General features: G+C 35.6%; 1 protein-coding gene across 2 annotated transcripts in view; it reads left to right on the top strand.

Moving 5' to 3' along the window:
• Positions 1-25,358, top strand: part of PDGFC (platelet derived growth factor C) — a 198,100-nt gene that overhangs the window by 103,373 nt on the left and 69,369 nt on the right. For both annotated transcript variants that reach the window (XM_038559090.1, XM_038559089.1), the window contains exon 2: positions 9,081-9,276. In XM_038559090.1, coding sequence (XP_038415018.1) covers positions 9,081-9,276 — 196 coding nt within the window. The remainder of the gene's footprint in view (positions 1-9,080; positions 9,277-25,358) is intronic.

The raw sequence follows: 25,358 nt of genomic DNA, 5'->3' as shown, positions 1-25,358 counted from the left end.
GGTGGAGAATTTTCAACCTCAAAATTGGGTTTCATGAACAAGAATTTTCAAGGAAATGCTATGATCAAACAGTCCTGTTCATTTGTTGGAAGGTCATTAATACAGCTGGTCCATTTGCTGGCTGGAGGATTATGGTGTTATCAACAGTGTGAATACCATAAAGAAGGACTCTCAAATCTTCTTGTGGCATCTAACAGTGTCCAATCTGACACATACATCCTCAAAGTCTTCACTGAGATCAGAAGATAGGGAAGTAGGTATTTTTGAATACAGTTGAAGAAACTAGTGATAATGAGGTGTTGAAGAAGAATCACTCCTCACAAATGAAACTTCTGCTAGACTCTTTAAAGTCTAATTCAGTCTTTATTTTGAATACAAGTGTGTATCTCGAATCTGTTCTAATGTAGGTTCAACTTCTCTTTTTAGGCCTTTTCCCTCAGATCTTTGATTTAATTTTGAAACTATTGTAATAAGGCTAGCTGTTGCTAAAGAATGCTGTTCATGGGCATATTCAAGCCAATTATAAATATCTTTGCTTTGAGAAGTAAAATTTAGGCAACCTATTTCCATACCAAAATGATGTCTTTTATTATTAACTTTCATGGCTTTCATTTATTTTAAAGGCTTCACATTTATATTTTATTATATTTTAACATTAATTCAAGACTGACAAGAGTTACTGAGGTAGTGTGGGGTCGGAGGGGATGATGTTTTTCCAGCAGGGCAGAAAGGTAGAACATTCATGAGCATAGTTTAATCCACCTTTGAGGGGCAGTCATGTCCCAGTATAATTGCTCTTCATTTATTCTTGATGTTGTGATGTGGAAATACTGCCGAAACCGAAGATCTTGCTACAAATACAATTTTAAAATCTAAAATACTGTTTATGGAAATGTGAACACTTTATCACTTATCAACAGCATTTAATAACATTTAAAACATAAGATAGGAGGACATGATTTGTAAAGAAGTTATTGAATTTATTATTTTTACTGTCTTTTGTATTATTCAAAAGAGAATCATAAGCCTATTACTTCTACATTATATGCATTCACTTGTGAATATGAAACACTAAATATAAGTGGAAAGCAGTAGTCTCATTTTTCAGCATAAATGATTGCTGAATGTATGAAGACTGAATCATATTCCTATTTTATCGTTTCTTAGGAATCATTTATTTTGCTTCATTGAAAGCTTAACCTAAAAGAGACTTTTAGAGATATTTTAAATATTCACTAAAGGCATAAACTAATGGCCTTACTTGCATGTTTGCTGTGAAGGATTAAGTTTGTATTGATTACATTTCCATTATTATTTTCATTGATGAATTTTAAACATCTTCCCATCAGAATGTCAGTACTGTATCTAGCCATTGTATGTTCACAAAGAAATAGGTAGCTACTTCCATATTTGAAACTGCTGGTAAACTCCAATCTGAATGTCGTAAATTATATGTCCCATGTAGATAGAAAAAGGGCAGATGTTGAATCTTCAAAACAGATGAGGGTCTTTAGTGAATGTGTTTTAAGTAAGCATGTTTGTTATGTATTATGAATTTGTGCTTAATCATATTAGCTAGTTTTTGTTATAATAATATTATTTCATATAAATGTATTCAGCTTAAAATATTACAGAGCTTCTAATATTTATGTGAACTTTCTGCATTGAATAATAGTTTTCATTCAATGAGAAAGTTGATTAAGTATTGAAAAGTGAAATCAATAGTGAATCTTTAAAAAAATTTTTTTTAAAAATAGTGAATCTTTAAAGGGAATGTTTATTTTGTAATGTTAATTACTCCTAATTTATTTCTATTCTATATTCTGCTTTTGGCCTCTTTGGGGTATCTAAAATAAAGGGCAACTTAACACTGAATAAAAAATAATACCATTGCCTAAACAGGGTTCACTCTAGTGGTGTGTGTATACAATCGTATTCATTACTAATTGGTGTGCAGTAAAAGCTTTACAGAGATTCTGTGTTTATATATACTTGGCTGTTTATACTGTGACATAATAGGTAAGAAGATTATTGCCAGTTTATCTTTCATAATTGAGCCTTCATTTGAAAATGTTGTATCCCATTGTGTAAAATCAAAATAAATTATTTTTACCATTCCTTAAGGCTAAAATACCGTGCTGTCGAATCTTTACCATTCTATATCTCATACCTCAATACCAGAAGAATTTTATAGACCTTACTTGCTGTGTTCTTTATGACGCTAAATCAGATATTTTAGAGCGTGAAAAGGGAACACTAATAATAGCCATGCTGGGATAACAGGACTAAATGAAGGCCATCCCAGGCAAACTCAGACATGTTCACTATGTAATGATTTTGGTTGCAAATGTAAAAAATTATAACTCTAATTGGCTTAAGTAATAAAAAGTGATTTATTTAGTCATGTACCTGAGAAGCCCAGACATGGGATGAACTTCTTGTGTGGTTTGAGCTGGGATCTAGGTTTACATTTGTGTACTATCATTTATCAACCTAGTTCTGTGCATTGACTTTTTCATCAGACTGGATTCTATTACAAGCTTAATGGCTACAGTAGTTCTGGATCTTACGTCTTCACCCAGAAGATCTCATTCTCAACTGTTGAAGAAAAGCCATTGGATTCGCTCTGATTGGTCTTTAAAATCATCCATGAATGAGAGAAATGGGCTTATATTGGTTTTCTAGGCATACTTCTGGGTAGGGACAATACAGCCCTTCTTTTCCAGTGGCTGCTTCGTAGTAGTGATGGGGATATTGGGGGTATGCTCACCATTTCAGCTTTTTCTCATTGCATATGTAATATATGCTATGAACTTCCTGAACAAAGACTCCCATTTCTTACTATCATTTATAATTAGATAGGTGGCTCTAATGGGTGAATTCTTGTGCTTCTCAGCAAATGCAAAGTAATTTAAGCCTTTATATGAAGATAGTGTCTAGTCAGGGACTTGGCAAAATTTCTACAAGCTGCTATTTTTCTCCTAATGAACCTATAGAATGAAATCAGAAATTTGAAATCCCCACCTAAACATCATTGTTTCTTGCTTAATTAATTTGATCTTTGCAAAGTTAGAATCTTTGTACATGTGACCAATTTTGCATTATCTTACATAGCAATCTCCTATTCACTGACATCAGAAAACTTGATACCTGATAGTAAATTTTCTCTCATTGTATTTAATTAGAACATTTTGGACAAAGTTTCTGCTTCATGTATGTGCTGACTTACAGTTATCAAGGTGATTAATTTATATGGTTATTTCATTTAAACTTTAAAACAGTTTGTGATTATCTTTAGTTTATAAAAAGTAAACTCTGATATCACATGTCTTACCTAAAATAACAGCTTTTATCATCAGTCTATTCATATTTCAGAGTTAAGATAAAATAATGACTGTAATTATGGGATTCTTGGAGTGTGGTAAAATTATAGAACATGTTTTATTTTCTTAAAATAAGCAAGCATGTTAAGAAAATGGCAAATCTCAGTAATGAGTACTCTGTGACCTATCACCTTCAGCTGAAATATGTATGTAGGTTATAATAGATGGACTTTGCCTAAGATAGCAAATATGAATTAAGGGGCCTTAATTAGAAGGAGTAGGAATTGTAAAATCTTCTTATCCTTACCATGTGCAGTCACTAGGATCTTGGGAATGAAGAATGAAACATTGAAATAACATATAAAATTGTTTTCTGCCGTGTTCTTGGGTGGGATTTTGTTTTGTTTTATACTATCAGTATGTACTAGGTAGTGCCATGGGCAAGGCACAGAGCTAGATGGTTGGTTAGTTTCTGGACTTGAGTAATATGCCTTTATGTTTTAGGCATGAATAGTATGGTAGAAAGTAAGGAAAGTAAACCCATATATTAACATTAGAATATGCACTCCTAAAGGAATACACAACAGTAATCAAAATGGAATTCTTTTATGTATTTATTGAAGTTCAACTTAATTAACATATAGTGTATTATTAATTTCAGAGGCAGAATTTAGTGATTGGTTCATCAGTTGTGTATAAAACCCAATGCTCATTCATTCCATCAAATGCCCTCCTTAATGCCCATCACTTAGTTACCCCATCCCCCACCCACCACCCCTCCAGTAACCCTCAGTTTATTTCCTATAGTTAAGAGTCTCTTACGGTTTGTCTCCCTCTCTGTTTTCTTCAAAGATGGAATTCTAAAAGAGGAAACATCTGAAGTGGGTTTTGGTAGCTGAATATTAGATACTGTAGAGATAGTTTAGGAGTGATATTAACACAGTCCTAGAGGTTGTCACGTTAAGAGGACAGGGCTTCATTTTGTTTGTGATATTCCAAGCACCTGGAACAGAGCAGGAATCATAATAAGTTTCCAGTATATAAGTTTTGACTATTCATTCCCTTGAGGAATAAAGTGATCATCTTCTGGGATAAATTCAAGAACCTCAATTGAGCATATCTTAAATAATTATATTTGTTTTATGGTTTGCTTAATAAAACAAACCCTCATTTTTTTTCCTTAGTGAAAATGTACAGTAATTTGTAAACAGTTTGATGTAGACAGCGCTACTGATTGTCTTAGTTTTATTTTGCTATTGTATTAACTGTATGGGAAAGAGAAAATTGAGCCTATCTAGGATATATTGTATATTATCCTAGCCTATCTAGGATATTATTGTATATAGTATAGTATTGTACTTTAGTATGAATAGTCAGAATTTTAAATATTAAACATAAACATAGGGTACTTCTATATAGATTGGAATTTATGGAGAGAGATTTCTTTGCACTATGGAGCTCAAGTCTGTCTTCTTTGTATGGCATCAAGTTGGATTAGGATGACACTATTCTGGATTTTCTAGACAAAAAGTGTCAGTTCATGGAGTCAGTAAAACTGTGTGCATGTGTGTGTTTATCTTATGATTTTGACTTGTTAAAATTGAAATTTGTTAATTGCGAGTTGATGAGAGCAAAAGCAAAGATAACTATATAACCAAACAAAAAATAATATAAAGAAGGATTATTACCGGCAAAAAGAAGAAAGACATAGTGAACAGAGTAAAGCGCAGATGAGACCAATGAAGATATGTATTTATCAAGTAAGGACTTAGAAATAGAAATGTTTTTTTAAAACATAATTTCAAAATAAAATATTTTCGGAAGTAAACACATCAAAAATTTCACAGGGTATCTATGAAGTCTACCAGTTTACAGGTGACATGTTGCTACAGTCTTGCCCACATGAAACAGGAACTGGAGGCCGTCAGAACTCCTAAAGCTCACCAATTTTGGAGACATTTCCTTTTGACCTAATTCTTAATCCAGGGGTGCCTGGGTAGATCAGTCGGTTAAGCATCTAAGTCTTGATCTCAGCTCAGGTCTTGATCTCTGGGTCATGAGTTCAAGGTTCACATTGGGCTCTATGCTGGGCATGGAGCATACTTCAAAAAAGAAGATGACTTAGAAAGTAGAATGATTTTCATTTAAAACATTGTACCTGGGATCCCTGGGTGGCTCAGCGGTTTAGCGCCTGCCTGCGGCCCAGGGCATGATCCTGGAGATCTGGGATCGAGTCCCGCATCGGGCTCCCTGCATGGAGCCTGCTTCTCCCTCTGCCTGTGTCTCTGCCTCTCTCTCTGTGTGTGTCTCTCATGAGTAAATAAATAAAATCTTAAAAAATAAAAAATAAAATAAAACATTGTACCTAATTCTTAATCCTACAGCCCTTTTCTGCAACAGTTGACCTAAAACATTAGTATCGAGAAAGGATATGGATTTATCTTTTCTAAAAAGTGATGTATTACCTAGAAACCTCTTTTTAGTGGTCTCTTTATTAATAATACATTTTCAGGCATTATAATTTTTATTATTTTTATTTTTATTTTTAAGTAATCTCTACACCCAATGTGGGCTTGAGCCTGTAACCCTGACATCAAGAGTTGCATGCTCTACTGTCTGAGTCTTATTCTTATCCTTTTTCGCTCATAGTAAATATATCTTTAGAGGGACTAATATTATGAAATGCATAGCAAATATTGTGACATTACTTTGACATAATGCTAAATTAATTGAATAATATAGTTATTTGATTAATTAAATTATATATGTACCTGTGTAGTCAACCATCTTACAGTATTTACATTGTTATTTTTATCAAGGTATAATTGATCTATAATATTATATTTGTTCCCGGTGCTCAGCATCATGATTTGATATATGTATTGCAAAATGACCACCACAATAAGTCTAGTTAGCATCCATCATCACATGGTTAAAATTTGTGTGTGTATGTGTCTAATAAACAAAAATTTATTAGATCCACTCTCAGCAAATTTCAAATGTGCAGTATAGTATTATTAACTGTAGTCATCATGTTGTATTTTACATTACATCCCCATGACTTATTTTGTAACTGGAAAATTGTTCCATTTGACCCCTTCACCCATTTCACCCACCCTCCACTCTCCAACTCTGGCAATCAGCAGTCTGTTCTCTGTAGAGCTATTTTATTTTCATTAAGATTCCGCATGTGAAGTCATACATTATTTGTCTTGTCTTTCCCTGTATGACTTATTTTAGTATAATGCCCTCAAAGTCTATTCATGTTGCTGCAAATGGCATTTTTTTTTATTTTATGGCTGAATAGTATTACATTGTATATATAAAGTGCATTTCCTTTGTCCCTTCACCCATCGGTGGACACTTAGGTTGTTTGCATGTCTTGGCTGTTGTAAATACTGTTGCTCTGAACAGGAGAGGATGCAGATATCTTTCAGAGTTAGTGTTTTTGTTAGTATTACATTATTAATATCCCTTTTCCTTTTTTTTCTATTTTTGGTTCATTTTAGTTTTCATTATTTCCTCCTTAAGAGAATCTGGGTAATATAATGTGAAAAGATAACTATTTTATAATTTTTTTAAAATTCCATGTTTATATATGTTTTCATTTCTCATGCTAAATTCATCATTTGAGATGAACCAAGATTTATTCTTCTTTAGAATACATGGCTAGGAGAATGTTGTAATGTTTTAGTGATTTGACTACAAACATTTATTTCCTTGCTATTTTTCTTTGGCTATACTGTCCACTGGACATAAGAAAAGCAAATATTCAATAAAATAGTCATAAAGTATATACTTGTTCCTTCCTTAAAAATACTAGTAAAGTTATATATTTAGAACTATGATTTTTTTTAAACAACACAACTATAAATGTAGACCCTTCATTTGGTAGAACTTAATCTTTGTTGCTTCTTTTTTTTTTTTCTGATTATAGGCCTAGTTGCTTGAGATTTACATAAAACTTTGACAATCATGTGTAAATCATATGTGTTTGGTGGCAAACCTCACTGCATTTAAAGACCAATTTTTGGGAACAGCAATTTCACTTAAAAGGAAATTTACAATTCTTTTACCACAAAGAAGGCCTACATGTTCAGTCTTTAAATTATGTTTAATTATAGCTTAATGGAATTGTGGACTATAAAAGAAAAAAGAAGATGTAAACACAATTTAAGTATATACATTTTAGCAATGAGCTTTTTTGATTGAAGCTGTAAAAATAGAATTCAGATCTTTTAGTAGCTATGTAGTTTTCTAGATTATATATGAGAAAATAAACAGTGCTGTATTTGTAGAGTGCCTTGGATTACCTGAGGCATTTTTTAGATGAAATGGGGCAAATAATAAATTTTAATAAATCTAATTGGAAAAATTCATTAAAACGTATTAGTTGCTAAAATAAGAAGAACTCCTGATATAAACTACTGTCATAAATGCCTTTGAAATATGTAGGTTATTGGAAGAAAATTTAGAGAGTTGGGAAATATCCCAATTTTAAAGGAAATCTTTGAAAACAGGTAATTAATTTAATGTATCAGTAAATTTTCATCATCTTTAAAAGAGTAGTCAGTGTAGAGGAGAACTCATCTAACTTGATAGATCCTTCTGTGTTCTCAGGAGATATACTGGTGATAAATTATGTGCATAAAAGAAATATTGATTATTTCATGAGTTAATATAGCCAATAGCAGTATTAAATATTAGCATCCAACGAGAGGGATCATGTTTCTGAATAGGTTACTTGTAGCTGAGGACAAAATCAGGCACTGAGAAGAATGACAGCATTAATTTATTTAATTTAAAAATTCTACAGAGTTAACAAATAATTTACTAATGTGATGATATTCCCCATATGTATTCAAAGGAACTTATATTTGTCTTTTGTCTTTACTCTGTCTTCCTAATTATAAGTTAGACCATATAAAATAATACCAGATTGATTGTTGAAATAGTCAAGGTTAGGAGAATGAAAAAGCTGCTTTAAGAATCATAACTACAACTTATTAAAATTACTTGAGGGTTTTTAAATAGTAAAAAAGATTATTCTTAACCTAAATAACCTTCTAAATAATATATGGCCTTTGATATTCAGTCTTTTAAATTTAAGAAGTTTCTGAGAACAGCATTCTTTTTTTTTTTTTAAGATTTTATTTATCTGAGAGAGAGTGAGAGACAGAACCAGCGCAGTCATAGAGAGGGGCAGTGGGAGAGCAACAAGCAGACTCCCTCTGAGTGGGAACCCGAAGTGGGGTCCAATCCCAGGACTCTGAGATCAGACCTGAACTGAAATCAAAGAGTCGGACGCTCAACCAACTGAGCCACCAGGTGCCCCTAGAGCAGTATTCTTAAATTGCATTTTATCAATGAAATAATGTGATTTGAGTAACAAGTACTCTTTAAAAAGTTGCTGCAATTGCTGTAGTTGTAGTTGCTGAAGTATTGGGGAAAATTCACTCTTTGTATTATTTCTAGAAGTCCATGAGTTGGTAGTTCGACATTTTAGTAATTAAGAAAAGTAATGTGTTATGCTCCTTCGAGTATAAACGTACACAGGTTTTTATTTGGTAGTGTTAAAATAGTCCTTTTTTTCTGTGTGAGTTTTGAAGAGAGTGGTACTTGGTTTATATCGTATGAGGCATACCCAACACTTGTTTAATTTAAAATACGGATGATTAAAAAAACATTTATTTTGAAACCTGCAATTTTTGAGCTATATGTGCTAACTGTACGTCTCTTCCTATATTTTTGCTTTAGGAGTACAAGATCCCCAGCATGAGAGAATTATTACTGTGTCTACTAATGGAAGTATTCACAGCCCAAGATTTCCTCATACTTACCCAAGAAATATGGTCTTGGTATGGAGATTGGTAGCAGCAGAGGAAAATGTATGGATACAACTTACGTTTGATGAAAGATTTGGGCTTGAAGACCCAGAAGACGACATATGCAAGTAAGTTATACTTAAAATTGAAACAGAATGCAACTGTCATACAAAGTCTTTCAAGTTGCATCATTTTAATGATGTGATTTTAAATGGCATCTTTTGTTCTTTATATTTTTCTGATGATCCAAGAAATTTGCAACCTTATTTAAGCTATGTTTCTTTTAAAATCAGAAGACACATACTGTATGTGTGCATTCATCAGTTTTATCTACTTCTGAAAACAGTTCGAGGTAATTTACAGCACGAAGAACATAGAGAATCAAATGATCTGAAATAAGGGATAAAGAAAATCCAAATAAAGGAATGCAGTTGTGCCAGAAAACCTAAGTTATGATCAGTGCTAAAAATTTTACATTTCAGCTTCCTGACAGCCAGTCAGTAAAATAAACAATAATTATTTAAGAGAAAACACAATATTCCTGGGTGCATACTACCTAAGTACACATACGGGTGCTCACACACATGCACACAGGATTAAAGAAACTTGGGCATTTCATAACAAAAAAGAAATGCAATTGTGAAAGGAGACTTAGAAGTTTAGGCTAGCTATTGTGGTTTGCCAGGTAGAAATTCATCATAATTCTAGAAGCATTCATGAACCAAAGTCAGCTGGAGTATTTCACCCACGCAAAAGACCACCTACTGTATGTCATACAAATATTACTCTTTAAATCCTGTGTGAATACACTTGTCAAGGTTGGGTGGTCTTATTGAAGACTTTTCACTTCAATGGCATTTGTATATCATGAAAATATTTTACTTAAGCTTCTTTGTGGGGTTGTGTTCTCTTTGATACACAAGTTAAAAGAGGATTTGCACTTTATGGTATATTACAGATAAATATTTCAATACAGATGAAATAAACTTTGTACTTACTGTCATCACAGTTTGTATCTTTAACATTTGTATAATGACTTTTTTTCCCCACATTTCTTCTTTCTGTGACTATGCATTTCATGTTATTTTTTTTTCCCCTTACATCTGCAATCTTTGAGAACTAAAAGCTATCCTAGCTATCTCTAGAGACTGTGTTATTCAACCCTTCATTTTATAGGTAAGGGAACAGAGCAGAGAAGGAAAGTAGTGGCTCTAGATCTCATTCATATCTTATACCTAAACAAATGCTAAAATCCATTTTTCCTAACAGCCATGTAGATAGTTTTTCACTATGCTAGTATTCTTTTCATATGCAGTATTCCATGTTCTTATTAGAAATGATGGAGTCTTTAAGATTTTTGCCCTCCGTGCAAAGGAGCATGTTAACCTACCACAGTTTTGTGCATGCTGGTCAAAGACAGGGGTGTCCTGGGTCAAAGACCTCAATAACAGAGTAGCCAAAGTATTAGCCCTTCTTGGGCCTCTTGCCCTACTTCCTGTTCCTACAGGTCATTGCCAAGAGGGCCACTGAACACCTGCACATCTAGTGGGTTGTGCTATAGGAGAGACGTTCTGTGTGTGTGTGTGTGTGTGTGTGTGTGCATAAATAGGTGTATATGTGCATAAAGTGTATTAGAAGTTAACATATCTCCTGATTTCCTCTATAATTTTACCACATGTACATTTCCCTATGTACTTTCCTATAAAAAGGAAGTTGGTTATTTTTTTTTCTTTGCCTGTTTCGAGATACAGATTAGTGGAATAATACTGTATTTGAACGGAACAATATGATGTTCTGAGGTCAGTTCATGTAGATACAGATAATTTATTTGATCATTTATTGTCCTTGATGCATAGTATTCCATTGTACAAATAGCCACCTTTCTTTTTTTTGTTTTACTTTTTTTTCTTTTTAAGATTTTATTTATTCATAAGAGACACACAGAGAGAGGCAGAGACATAGGTAGAGGGAGAAGCAGGCTCCTTGCAGGGAGCCCGATACAGAACTCAATCACCAGACCCCAGGGAGCCACCCAGGCGACCCTTGTCTGTTCTGCTTGATGGATGTTTGGCTTGTTCTCCTTGTCCAGAAGTGCAAGAAAAGAAATTGAGTCTTTATAAGAATCATTGCTGTCTTAACACATTTATCTTTTCAACTTTATTGGGTAGAGTTAAAATGATTTTAAAAGTGACCCAATTTACACTTCCATCAACCATATGCAAAAATTTCTATTGTACCACATTCTCAGCAACCTTTTGGTTGTCATTCTTTTAATTTTTGGTAGTATGCTAAGTGTAAAATTGTATCTCGATGTTAATTTTTATTTGTTTCCTGCCTACTAATGAGGTTGAGAAATTTTCATATTATTATTGGCTACTCGTATTTCCTCTTCTGTGTAATGTCTGCTCATGTCTTTTGCCCAGTTTTTATTAAGACTGGCGATTTAAATTTTGCTTTTCATATTTAAGTCTTTGATTCATCTGTAATTATTTTTGTGTATGGTGTGAGGTTTTTCCTTAGGGTATCCAGTAGTGTCCCAGCGTCATGCACTAAATAATCACTCTTACCCCACCCAGTGGTATGCAAAGCCACCTAATTCATAATCAGATTTCTGCATATTATTTGGTCTGTTCCAGGGCTCCTCATTCTGTTGCCTTGCTCAGTTGTGTCCATCTGTGTTCCAAAATGATGCTTTCTTAATTACACACATGTAGAAGCTATGTGATAGGGCAGTCTCACCTCATTTTCTTCTCCTTTTGGAGCATCCTTGCTATTTTTCTTTATTTTTTAAAAATAGGTTGTCAAGTTCCTTGAAAATTCCTGTTGTGATTTCATTGCAACAGCATTGGATGTATATATAGATCATTTTAAAGAGAATTGACATCTTAATAGAAGTAACTTTCTATCTTTGAGAATTTTATGTTTCTTCATTTATTCGGGTCTTCTTTATTGGCTATACACTTTTCAAATGTTCTTCTCAGATATGTTATGCATAATTACTTAGATTTATTTCTATATTTTCTATAGACTTGCTAAAATCCCTTCTTGAAAAACACATTTCTAATTGTATATTGCTGGTACATAGAAATATAATTGATTTTTTAGTATTGATTTTTTTATCTGGCAAACTTGCTATAAGCTCTGTTATTTATTTTAATAATTATCCTGGGAATTATGTTGGGTTGATGCAAAAAATCATATAATTTGTGAAAAAAATGATTTCTTAATCTTCCTTTCAGTTCTTTTCCTCTTTCTTTTACATCTCTTATTAAGTTTTTGATTGTATTAGTAGGTATCCTTGTCTTCCTTCTCAATTTAGAGTTTGGTTTTTTAAAAAATAAACTTTAAAATTTGGTATAACTTTAGATTTGCAGAATGTTGCAAAGATAGTGCAGAGTTTCCATATACTCTTAAACAAGGTGCCTCCAGTGTTAACGTCTTTACATAACCATGCTACATTTGAGTAATTAAAAATTTGACATTCATGCAATACTATTAACTAAACTATAGACTTGATTCAGATGCCAGCCATTTTCCCACTTTATGTCCTTTATCTCTTTTAAGATCTTTTTTTCCTTGATAAGCGTATTCCACGTAGTGCTTTAGTTTCTTCCAATCTGTGACAGGCTCTCGTTCCTTGTATTTCATGACCTCAACAGTTTTGAAGAGTATTGGTCAAGATATTTTGTAGAATGTCTCTCAATTTAGGTTTTTCAGATCTTACCTCATGACTACATTGAGGTTATGGGTTTTTGGGAAGGATTCCACATAGATATTATGCTCTTCTCCTCCAATCATATTGGAAGGTACATAGAATCCACCTCACTTATCACTGGTGGTGTTGACCTTGATCACTGAGAGTGAGTTGTTCTCTGGTAAGAAAATGTCCTTTCATTAGCTACTAATTGGAGGCATGCAACTAAGTCCAGCCCACATTCAAGGAGAGAGTGATTAAGTTCCACCTCCCAGGGGTGCCTGGGTGGCTTAATGAGTTAAGCATCTGCCTTTGTTTGGCTCAGGACATGATCTCAGGGTCCTAGGATGGAGCCCTGTGTCAGGCTCCGTGCTTAGCCGGGAGTCTGCTTTCCTCTCTCTTTCTGACCCTACCCCCTTCATTCTCTCTCTCTCTCAAATAAATAAATAAAATCCTTAAAAACAAAAGTTCCACCTCCTGGAAGGGGCATATGTAAATAAAATTTGTGTCTTCTCTTTCCTTCTCTTCTTCCCTCCCTCCTTCTTTTCATTCTTCCTTCCTCCTTTCTTCCTTCTTGCTTCCATCATTTATATCAGTATAGACTCATGTATTTATTTTAATTTAATTTAATTTAATTTAATTTAATTTAATTTAATTTAATTTTATTTTATTTTATTTTATTTTATTTTATTTTATTCTTTCTATTGCAATCCATTGCTATCATTATTTACTTTGTAGTTGAAATTGTTCTAAATTTGGCTCATGAGAGTAAAGAGTTTGCTGTTAATATATCAATATTGAGTATGATGATTAATGGAAAACTTTTTCTTTATTATTTCAAGTATTTCCTTTTTTGCTTCCCTAGGAGGCATTTTTTCCCTTTGGGAAAAATTTTTTATTCCTTTAATTTCTGCATTTAAAAATAAGTTACAGACACAATGACACTTTATACTTCTCTATAAATCACCTAAGAACAAGGATATTTCCTATGTAAATTCAATACCCTTTAACATGCAACAAATTTAGTATTAATCTGAAACTATTACCTAATATATAGTTGATTTTCTAATGTTTCCCCTGATCCCAGAATGTTAACATTTTTTTATTTTATTTTCCTTATGTTTTGATTCAGTAACAAATCATTAATTATATATTGCATTTGGATATTATAACTCTTGCCTTGCCTTTTCTTGGCTTTTATGATATTGATCTTTTTGAACAGTTGAGGCCATCTGTTCTACAGCATCTTAGTGTCAATTTATTTGAATATGTCTTATAATTAGGTCCTGCTTAAATATTTTGGCCAGAATATTCTCTAGGTGATGGGCACTTCTGATTGCTCATGTTGTCAGTTTATTCCATTATCAGTGATGTGAGTTTGATTTCTCAATCCTCTTTTACAGGCATCCTACCAGTTTTGATAATATGGTATTTTTATTTTTGCCTATTTGAAGATTTTATTGTATCTATTATTTCTTTTAAGCCATTGTCATGTAGAAGCATATTGTTCATTTTCTTTTTTTTTTAAAGATTTTAATTTATTTGGTAGACTGAGCACTGTGCACATGCACACTCCTGCAAGGAGGCAGGGTGGCAGTCACAGGGAGAGGGACAAGCAGACTCCTTTTTGAGTAGGGAGTCCAATGTGGGGCTCCATCCCAGGACCCTGAGATCATGACCTGAGCCAAAGGCAGACACTTAATTGACTGAGCCACTCAGGCACCCCTATTGTTCATTTTCTATATAAATGTATAAAGTTTTTAAATGCATTTTTTATTGTAGATTTCTACATTCACTTTATTTTGGGTAAAAAATATGGCCTGTTTATCATTGTTTAAAATTTAAGACTTAGCTTTATTTGCTTCAGATTTTTACATTTTCCAAATGTACTGGAAAAGAGGGTGTATTCGTCAGTTGTGGGGTTCAGTTCTATACACGTCCATTATATCAGTTTGTACAGTTGTGCTGATCACAGCAACAGTATCTTTCCTGATTTTTTTTTTGATGTATCAGATACTTGAGAGAGAAGTGTTAAATCTTACTAATAGAGGATAAATACAGTTTTCAGTTTCCACCTTGTAGGCCTATCATATTTTGCTTTGTATGTTATTATTTTTTATTTTTTTAAAGATGTTATTTACTTGAGAAAGAGCGTGTGTGTGCTCGAGCAGGGGGAGGGGAGAAGCAGCCTTCTGGGAAGCCCAGCACGAGGCTCAATCCCAGGACCCTGAGATCATGGCCTTGGCCGAAGTCAGATGCTTAACTGACTGAGCCGTCAGGCACCCCTCTTTATATGTTTTTAAATTATTTTAATCGATGCACACAAGTTCACAGATCTGATGTCATTTAACCTTTATTAATGTTTATTTTGCTTCAAAGTATATTATGCTTTGGGGCACCTGGGTGGCACAGTTGGTTAAATGACCAACTCTTGGTTTCAGCTTAGGTCCTGACTGTAAGGTCATGAGATCGAGCCCTCCATCGGGCTCCGTGCTCAGGGAGGAGTCTGCTCAGGATTCTCTCTCTTTCTCTCCCTTTCTCTCCCTTTGTACCTACCCTCCCTAAAATAAATAAGAAAATAAATCTTTTTTTTTTTAAGTATATTATGCCTCATATTAGTAAAACGACATGAGGTAATTGTGATTCCTATTTGCCTGGCATTCTTTCCATTCTTTTACTTTCAACTTTCCTGTGTCCTCTTTTCCATGTTTGCGTGTTTGTGCATGTTAGCCTGTATGTCTATGTGTGTTTTGGTTTTCTCTTATGAAAGGAACATGAGTAGCATTAAAAAAATTCAGTAAAAGCTTTATATTTTACTTAGGGATTTAATCTAGTACAGTGAATCTTATTATGCATAGAATTTTGCATTCAGTGTTGCCATTTATTTTGTCATGTCCTTTGTGCTCATTTTTCTGTCTTCAGGTTCCTTTCTTGCATTCATGTAGTTTATCTTCTCATTTCATTTTTCTTTTCCGTGAATTTACAAAGATACATCAGTTGTCATTTTAAAATGTCTACCTTAGAAATGCCTACTTAATATCTAAAGCTAGTCAGGATTCACCTCCATCCCCAAAATATAAAATTCCCTGGGAACATGTTAACTGCTGTGGAATGCTCACTCCCCAGCTATCACCACACTTTGTTGATAAGCCAGAGATGTGTTTACTGCTTACCATGATGACGGGGAAGGCCACCTCCATAGATTTAATAGTGTCTGGGGAGGAAAAGCAAAGCCAGACTTTGTTGGGACTTTGAAGTTTGATTTAAAATGGATCTTTCAGTGTGGAGATTTGATTAGGATTGGGAAAGGCTCATGATATAATAGTTTAGAATCTGTTGAAATAAGCCAAGCGTTTTCAGGTGAGGAGTTCAGCAGTTCTGGACAGTGAACTCTTGCTGCTTTTAGTTGAAGGAGTTAATGGCTCTTTAGGGCAGTTCCTGTAATGAGCAGTAAACCATATTGCCTGAGCAATAATGAAGATAATAAAATAGTAATGTCTTGTTACTGTAACTAGCTAACTGGGTGGGGTAGATGATTTCATTCTTACTGTCAGAGCTGGTTTGGTTTTCACTACAGTTGCCCCGACTCCCAATTGGTATGTGGTAGTTATAACTCTGAGGATTTTAGTTTTGTATTTTTTAACTTTACAAGTAAGACATTGTTTTATTACATCGTATAAGCAGTGTTTCTCTGGCTATACCCATATGTCTACATTTGGTGCTGGCCATTTCTACTTGCATTGCAGAATTTTTTTTTTTTTTTTTTTTTTTTTTTTTTTTGTAGAATTATTTTACTTCTTCCTTAAGTACAGTCTTTAAAAGTCTCTTAAGTGAAAGCCTGTTGGCAGTCAGGAGTACTTCAGTTCTTCTGTATTGAACATTTCTCTCTTTCATTTTCATTCTAAGTAGCTAGTTAGACTGGATTTAGAATTTATAGTTGTGCGTTTATTTATTTTTTTCTCAGTAGCTTGACCATACCTTCCCACTGTCTTGTGGCTACTGAGAGTGAGTCATCAGATCATGGACATAGCCTTACAGTCTCCCATGGAGTGGTACCTGTTACAGAGGGAGACATGTACATAGCAGGGATGAGAGGGAAGGCTTGGGGTTAGGACCCAGCCCCAGGCTTCTTGTCCTATAACTCTTGTGGCAAATTATGCCCTAAACCTCTGCTCTCGTACACCAGAGCTGAGCAGATCCTCAGAGGATTCCAGAGCATATTTAACTCACTGAAATCTTGATTTCTTGCATTAATTTGTCTTCCAAAGAATTCTCTTATTCTCTTGACAGATCAGTATTTCTTTTAAAGATTTTATTTATTTATTCATGAGAGACACACACACACACAGAGGCAGAGACACAGGCAGAGGGAGAAGCAGGCTCCCTGCAGGGAGCCCGATGTGGGACTCGATCCTGAATCCTGGGACCCTGGGATCACGCCCTGGGTCAAAGGCAGATGCTCAAACTGCTGAGCCACCCAGGCATCCTCAGTATATATATTTTTTTAAGATTTTATTTATTTTTTCATGAGAGACACAGAGAGAGAGGCAGAGACACAGGCAAGAGGGAGAAGCAGGCTCCCCGCAAGGAGCCCGATGTAGGACTTGATCTCAGCACCCAGGGATCACACCCTGAGCTCCAAGGCAGACGCTCAACCACTGAGCCACCCAGGCGCCCCGACAGCTCAGTATTACATTAAAAACAGTTGTTTTCTTTCAATCATTTATTCAGCAATTTTAGTTTTAATGTACCAAGAGGGTTTCTCTGCCTAATTTTATCCACCATGTGACGAGAATGTAGACTGTTACAAGTGGAATAAAGTTTTTCCTTAACCAGGCTTGCTACTCTCAAGTTCAAGTTTAATTTTCTTTTTTTTTTAATGACAACATTGACTTTTCTCCATTACTGTAGAACTAATACAAATGGTGGCCACCCAACTGCATTTAAGAATTTAACTGCCCCATTTTAAATGTTTTCTCAAGTTGTGAAACATAGAAGAGTCTGGAAATTCTGAATCATTTTCAGTGTATCTTTAGGAGAGGAAAGACTCAGGTGAGATGTTTGACTTTTTCCCCAGAGCACTACTGGCTCCTCAAATTTTCTTTTATAAAGAAAATTATAAGAGTGAGCTGTGTCTTTATGCTATTTAAGATTGATATTATTACAATGAGTAAAACATGTCGGATGCAAATTAGAGTTTATTGCTTTAACAAAGTGGCAGGATATGCAGACAGTGTGGTGGAGGGTGTGAGGTGGAACAAGGAAGGGGAAGGGGAATATGTGTGTAATTTGCTGTAAATAATGTCTTTCAGTGTTGTCTATGCGTGTGGCTCTTATGTTAATATATGTGGTGCACCTGGGAGACCCATTTCTAATGGAAAACTTCTTTCTCTTAATTATTTTTGTTTTTTCTTCTAAATAATCTACTCATTACACATAAGATTTTACAAAGAGATGGACCATAATGAACAACATTTGGAAAAAGATATGTTAGGGGTGCCTGGGTGGCTCAGTCGGTTAAGCGTCTGCCTTTGGCTCAAGTCATGATCTCAGGGTCCTGGGATTGAACCCCATATCAGGCTCCCTGCTCAGTGGGGATGACCCTCTCTTGCTCTCTGTCAAATAAATAATTAAAATCTTAAAAAAAAAAAAAGAAAGAAAAAAGATATGTTAATCAGTCTCCCCAATTTAAAATAGTGCCTCTTCTTCACCAAAACAACTAAGTTTCTTTTGGAGGAACTATCATCCTCATCCAATTTGGAAAAATCTTAATGACAGAAATGCTAAATATGCTAAATGAAATAAACAGGTTCTTTTTCTAATTATTTAGAATTTAAAATGATCAAAATTGTTAGTTTTTCTAAAGATTTACTTACTTAAGACAGAGAGAGAGAGGGAGGGAGGGAGAGAAAATCTCCAGCAGACTCCTGGCTGAGCGCAGAGCCTGAAGCAGGGCTCAGTTCCAGGGCTCTGAGATCCTGACCTGAGCGGAAATTGAGTCAGACGCCACAAGGCGCCCCAAAATTGTTAAGTTTTTTTAATTAAAAAATCATTTGGATATTTTCCTCTCTTCCTGCTGTTTATGATAGAGTTAATGTGATATTATTTGGTCATTTATGTACTCTTACATTCAAGGAGCACTTCTTAAGCACTGTGGGAGGTAATAGGGAGACATGGTGAATAGGAGATGGCTCATGCCCCCAAGGAGCTCACAGTCTGGGTAAAGAGACAGACAAGTAAATAGACAATTAAAATAAAATGCCACCAATTCCAGAATGGTAAACACAGAGTATGGTCATTACTGTAACTGGTTATGTTTAGATTGCTGTGTTGACCATGTTCTAGTTCATACCCTAACTGTGTATCTTACCAGCAAAGATCTATAAATAAATATTATTAATTTATCATGGAGAAATTGGGATGTGGGAGTTAACCCTGCCCTACAGACCTCAAAAACTCAAATACTCATTTTTTGTGTGTTTTACTCTAGTAGATAACTTTCAAGGACAGTATAGATTCTTTATTTCAATTTTATGCCAGCACAAACTGTAATGAGAAAATTTTAAGGAAACAATTGTTTATGAAAACGATGTAAAAATATCGGTTAGTTCCACGGCCATACAGCTGAAGTTAAAGGAAGGCAATATGATTTATTTAGCTGATAATGTCTTCAAGGACCCATAAGGGCATGATAGGAATTATTTTCAAGCAGAATGTTTTCATGAACCCCTTGAGAGGATCTGAGAAAAAGAAAAAGGCACCAGTAGAGTTAGTAGTGCCACGCGATCTTAAGTTTTAGCACTGGGAGTTCCAACGGTGTCACATGAAGCTCCTTACCTACATCATTCCCAGCCCGTGGGAAGGTGCAGAACTGGGCCTGAGACTAAGTAGCTGGGTGTTGAACTAGAACTTAGAACTTCAGTCCTGTTCATGAGGGCAAGAAAAAGAGGTTAAGCTGAAAAGTCAGGTACACTGTGGGTACCTTCCCATAAGAGCAGATAAGATTAACCTGGCGTTACAGAGGTGGTTGGTTTGGCTCTTCTCTGTGATATGCTTCCTGCAACCACTGGTAAAGGGAAGAGGAACCAGATTGACTTAGAACATTCATTATTCATCTCCAGGACTTACTTTAGAGGCCCATCTATGCCAGAGCACATGCAGGTTGGTTACCTAAGTAAGTCACTTTTTTTTTTTTTAAGGAGGAAGGGTAAGGTGTATCGGAGTGAGCTGTGTAGGCAAACAGCAGTGTCTGTTGTTGTCCTAACTAAAAAGTGGTGTAAATATTACAGCATAGAAAGATTAGGTATAGTCCAGAGAAGTATGGAAATACAGTGTGCATGAGGACTTGAAGCAGAGGTAAGCCTCCAGTGGCTGCCAGCGCCTAGAAGGCCTCGGTAAAAGTTGATTAGAATAAAATAATAGATGTATTAAAGGGGAATGAGCACTCCACGTGGAGTCACCTGGTGGTCGCAGAAGCCTGGAACAATTATCAAATGATGAATTTCCCCAGAGCTTGAGAGGCGGTGGAGGTGTGGCTAGGGGAAGGCTGTCCTCTTGGTAGGATCACACTGTGAGGAATTTTGAATAGTGAGGGCATGGATTTGCCCTTCCTTTCTTCCTTTCTCATAGTGTCAGAGGCTAAGGGTTGTATCAGATGTAGGTCGTAGACTAGTATGTGTGCTAGGAAGAGGTTGCTGACAGAAGCACACCAACCAGATTGGAGGAGAAGTGAGGGCACCTGGAATCATTAGGAAGCATTCTGTTATTTCTCACACACAAAACTTTACAATTACATACTGTCTCAGACCTACCTTTTGCCTAATTGTTTTCTCATTGATCCAATCATAGAAAGCATGTACTCTCTCACCACTCTTCTAACCGCCTTCAGTATTAAAGCTCTGTGTGTGTGTGTGGGGGGGGGGGGGGGGCTTGGTGCCCAGGCACATGTGTGCGAAGAAAATCTACAGATATCCCAGTGCTTCTTATTGCAAAGATACCTTCTTTTTTGCCCCAGGCTCCAAGTCTGGGGAGGAACAAAATGACCAATTTCAACATTGCTGACATTGGAAATATTCATACTAAATGCAACCAAGGAAAAACTTAGAATGTTAAACGATCATTTTATTACAGAGAGGAGATAGATGGCTTCCCTCCGGGTTAGGCCAAGTTTACATGGGTTCTGAGAAGAACAGATGATACAGGCCGATATTGCTCAGTGTCTAGGAATAATATGACAACTCTGTGTTATACAGACCTAGAACTTTAAGACTCTTTTAGTTTCAAGTAACCACAAATAAGTAACCAGCTTAAAAAGGAGATATTTGGATTATGTTACTGCACATTTCAGGGATAGGCCTTATCCAGGTTCTGAACGATGCCATCAACTCTCTCTCTTTTTCTCTGCCTCTAAAGACTTGCTCCCTGCAATTGATTTCATTTTCAATCAATTTGTCTTCATAAAATGCAGAGGAAGCCAAAGAAGTGCCAAGATTTTAGTACTTGCAATCTTTGAAGGATACAAACATTTTTCCTCTAAAAGCGCTCGGAGGAGTTTTGACTGGCCTGGTTTAAACCAAGTATCTATCCCTGGACCTATTAATATAGAAGGATCTAGAAGCATGCGTTACTGTGCTTGGCAGGATTTGGATTATGTGCCCATCCCAAAACCAACTGATGCACCATGATTGGTGGAAAAATGGCCCCTGAAAGCAAAACTGTTTCTTTTTTTCCACCAGAAGGAGGAAGAGGTACTGGTGGTAGAAAAATAACAATCTCCACTCTCGGTATGAGGAACCACAAGGAGTTGAAGTGCAGCTTTCAAATTTACACTTCTTGTTTTTCCTACCTGCATTTCTGGCCACAGAGTAAAATTCTCTTCACAGAGAGTTTTGCCAGTGCCCTTTCCAGCAACTCTTTTGAGTGTAGTTAGCTCAATGCCATAATTTATAGTTTTGTTATCCTTTGACTTCTGTAGCAATTACTTTTGTAACTTAAAAAAAAAAAAATCATTCCCAAGAGGGCTTAAAATGAAGGGTGGGGACGTGACCAAGTCTGAGATCAAGGGACTCTGCCCTTGGATAATGAGATGTTTTGGTTTTATGTTTTGAAATGTTCAAAATCAACATTTCAAGTAGAGAAAGAATGTGTCCTGTAACTCCCAAACTCGTGTCTGGCTCACCCAGTGTCTTGTCTCTCTCTAGCCCTTTACCTTTTTTCCTGCATCTTATCCTTCCTCTTCTACTCCCAAAACCTCCTTCTCTTCTTCGACTTCCTTTTCCACCTTCTCTGCTTGATCATTGCCCAGATTCCACTTTCTTGAATTGATTTAGAAAGAATTTTACAGTTTACACTCTGAGGATTTGGGAATATTGGAATGCCATTCTTTGTTCCATGTCGTCACTTTCAAGTGCAGTCTTGCTGCCATTGGGGTCATGGTGAGATCTCTCGTTTGAGTCATCCATTTGGCACAGCGGCTTAAGCAAGGGCAACTTCTAGGACCAATGGAATACCCATATGACTAGCCAGCTAGCTAGTTCCCCATCTATACACTTCTATGCAAGAGAAACACGAAGAGCAGTAGAGCACGTCATCAATAAAGGACTTGTACATGTGCAAGTCTATAATTCTGTACTTGCCTTTTCTCAGCTATTCCATGTTTTAGGCATTGTATCTCCAAAGTTCAGTTACTAACATTATTTTGCCATGTGAGCTTTCAAATAACGCACTTTCTTCAATTTATCTGGCCCCCTTTTGGAGAGCTAGAATGTGTTCAGATCCCAGCTCTCATGGTGGAACAACCTCCCTTCTAAAGAAGCCAGTCTTTAAATAGGCTATCTCCTCTGGATTTTACAATACAGGCAGGTGCTGACCTAGGGTTTATTTTTAATTATTCAATGAAATTGATTCTAATTATTATTTGATTTCCTCTCTCGAGTTTTTTCCAGACTTGTAACTCCAAAACATCTAACTTTTTACAAAAGGCTTATTGTTTTGCTGTGTAATTAACAAAGTTAGGTTAACATGCTTTTTAAAAATCTTTCCAGGTTAAACTTAAAAGATTTCATTGCATCTGATTCACTTGTGAAGGTACAGAATAAAAGTTAAAGACCACCTTCCCAGCTTCCTTGGCGGTATAGGGCATAGCTGTACCTCTATTTTCAGTAGCAGGAGTGATAGAACGAGAGTCTCCTATTCTGTGTGTACTGCAGGTGAGGTCGCATAATCATGAGTCCCAGTAGACTTCTGCAGTATTGGCCATAATGGATGCTTGGCCCCTGGCTTAAGAACAGTTGGCAAGACCTCTGTGTAGTCACAGATATTCACCCAAAGGTGAGCAAGGAGGAGGGAGGAGACTAAGATTCCTGCCCCCGTAGAGTGAACTTTGCCTTCATGAATGCTCATTCAGAAGAGATAGCAGGTCATCTGGCGAGATGCTTATTTTTATGTACATATGGAAATATGCTCTTGCCCAGAGTAAGATGTACCTTCTTTATCTTCTATCAGTAGATATATTCAGGTCACTGATAATATAGAGGAGTGTGTTTTTATTCCATTATCAATATCCTAGAGGAGACCACAAAGAGAGGAGATTTGTCTTCAACATATCAAGGTAATATCCTGAATGCATTTTTTCAGTACACACAGTGTTAGGACTGCCAGTTTGGGAAATGAGAAAATCCAGTTGTGCTTTGCTCCATGTAGCATACTGATCACTTAGGTTTTTGGTAGGATGAATTGGCAACTTACTTATATGAGAGACTAATCTACTAGGAAAAGCTCTACCTTGGAACACCTGACATGTTTCAGATTCAGCTCTGACACTTGCCACTGGGTATATGGCCTTGGTAACTTTCTTAGCCTATTTAATAACTGTATCCTTAAATTATAATCAAAGTGGGAGATTGGGTTCCAGATGAAGATTCAAGTTATTTCCAACACTGAAAGACTTGTTTCCTTAGAATATTCGCAAATAGGGGCGGCTGGGTGTCTCAGCCACTGAGCGTCTGCCTTTGGAGGCGTGATCCTGGAGACCTGGGATTAAGTCCCACACCGGGCTCCCTGCATGGGGCCTGCTTCTCCCTCTGCCTATGTCTCTCTCTCTCTCTCTCTCTCTCTCTCTCATGAATAAATAAATAAAATCTTTAAATAAAAAAGAATATTCACAAATATATAGGGCTACTAATATTTGGTTTTACCTTTATCCAAACAGGTAATGGTTTTATAAAAGTTGTATGAAAATTTAAAGTTTAGGGTAATATTATAATTTTTCTGTTTCTATGAAAAAAATCACTTCAGATTTTTCACAATGTTCACTGATATATGATCCTTTGAATTAAAATTCATTTTTTAATTTGACATTGGTTTTGTAGTAAATTCTTAAAGTTCTGATAAACTCCATATCGTAATCACCTTAGTAAAAACAATTATTTGGAAATGCCACTACTTTAATATAGTCCTGAACATTCTCTTGCCATCCCATACCTTTCCTAAGTGAGTAATGTCACAGATTACCTCTTTTTTACCCAGCCCCATCCATTCTCATTTTTGAGCTTTAAGAATCTTCTTCCTTTAAATTAAATTGAATATGAGAAAAAATTTCAATGCTTAGAGGTCTCATAGGTGCTCGGTTGTTTCTTTTGTCATTTTTAAACTTTGAACTGAATAACTCAAGACTATGAAGAATCCCTAAATGTAACTGAGCCAGGAAGTTTTTGATTCACTATGCAGCTGATAGTTATGAAGTAGTAAAGAACTTATTCATTGTACACAAGACATTTAAAACTTCACTGCCCAAGGGTTTTTCTTCCTCTAAAAAAGTTATTCCCCATAGCTGTTTCAAGCCCTTGAAAAATGTTTGAAAAAAATTTTAAATCTCAAGTACACTTTGCTCCCTGTCTGCTGAGACACACAGACTGTTTCCCCATATGGCAGCTGATTTAACCCCCCTAGGACTTTCTCACCAGAAACCCCACGCACTAACTTCAGAAACATCATCTACTTCTTGACCTTTCTATCTGTAGCTCTCCATCTCAGTCCATCGGTTTGAATAAGCAAGCTAGTTCACGATATCAAAATATTTGTGTAAATGGAACCAGTCATAATTTATTGCTTCTAAAATTATTTCATGGGATTGTGGTAGGCACTGTTTTTGCTGAGGCATTGAGGTTAATCTCAGTGGAAATGAGGCCCGCACCTAATGTTATCCTAGGGTATTTTGAGAAAAAAATCTCTCTCATCACAGTTTACTTACTATTTGTCTAGATTAAGAACTTCCAAATAAGTGTTGATAACAGTTGGACATCATGCTGCAAATGATGATGCTCCTCTTCTGAGCTTAGCAAAATTCAGAGACTTGTTTATATTTCTCAAGAACTTTAATAGGAGGGATTTCTTAGAAGAGAAAGGGGAAGATTCAGAGATCTACTCGAGGTTTCCCATGTAGTATACGAAGAAGGGGAAGAGAGGAAGAGAGGGAAGAAAGAAAGAAGAGAGAAAAGGAAGAAAGTAGAAAAGAAG

Source organism: Canis lupus, chromosome 15 (assembly GCF_011100685.1).
Source record: "Canis lupus familiaris isolate Mischka breed German Shepherd chromosome 15, alternate assembly UU_Cfam_GSD_1.0, whole genome shotgun sequence".
NCBI lineage: Eukaryota > Metazoa > Chordata > Mammalia > Carnivora > Canidae > Canis > Canis lupus.
Note: the sequence above shows the minus strand (reverse complement) of the source record. Positions and strands in the feature narration are given on the sequence as shown.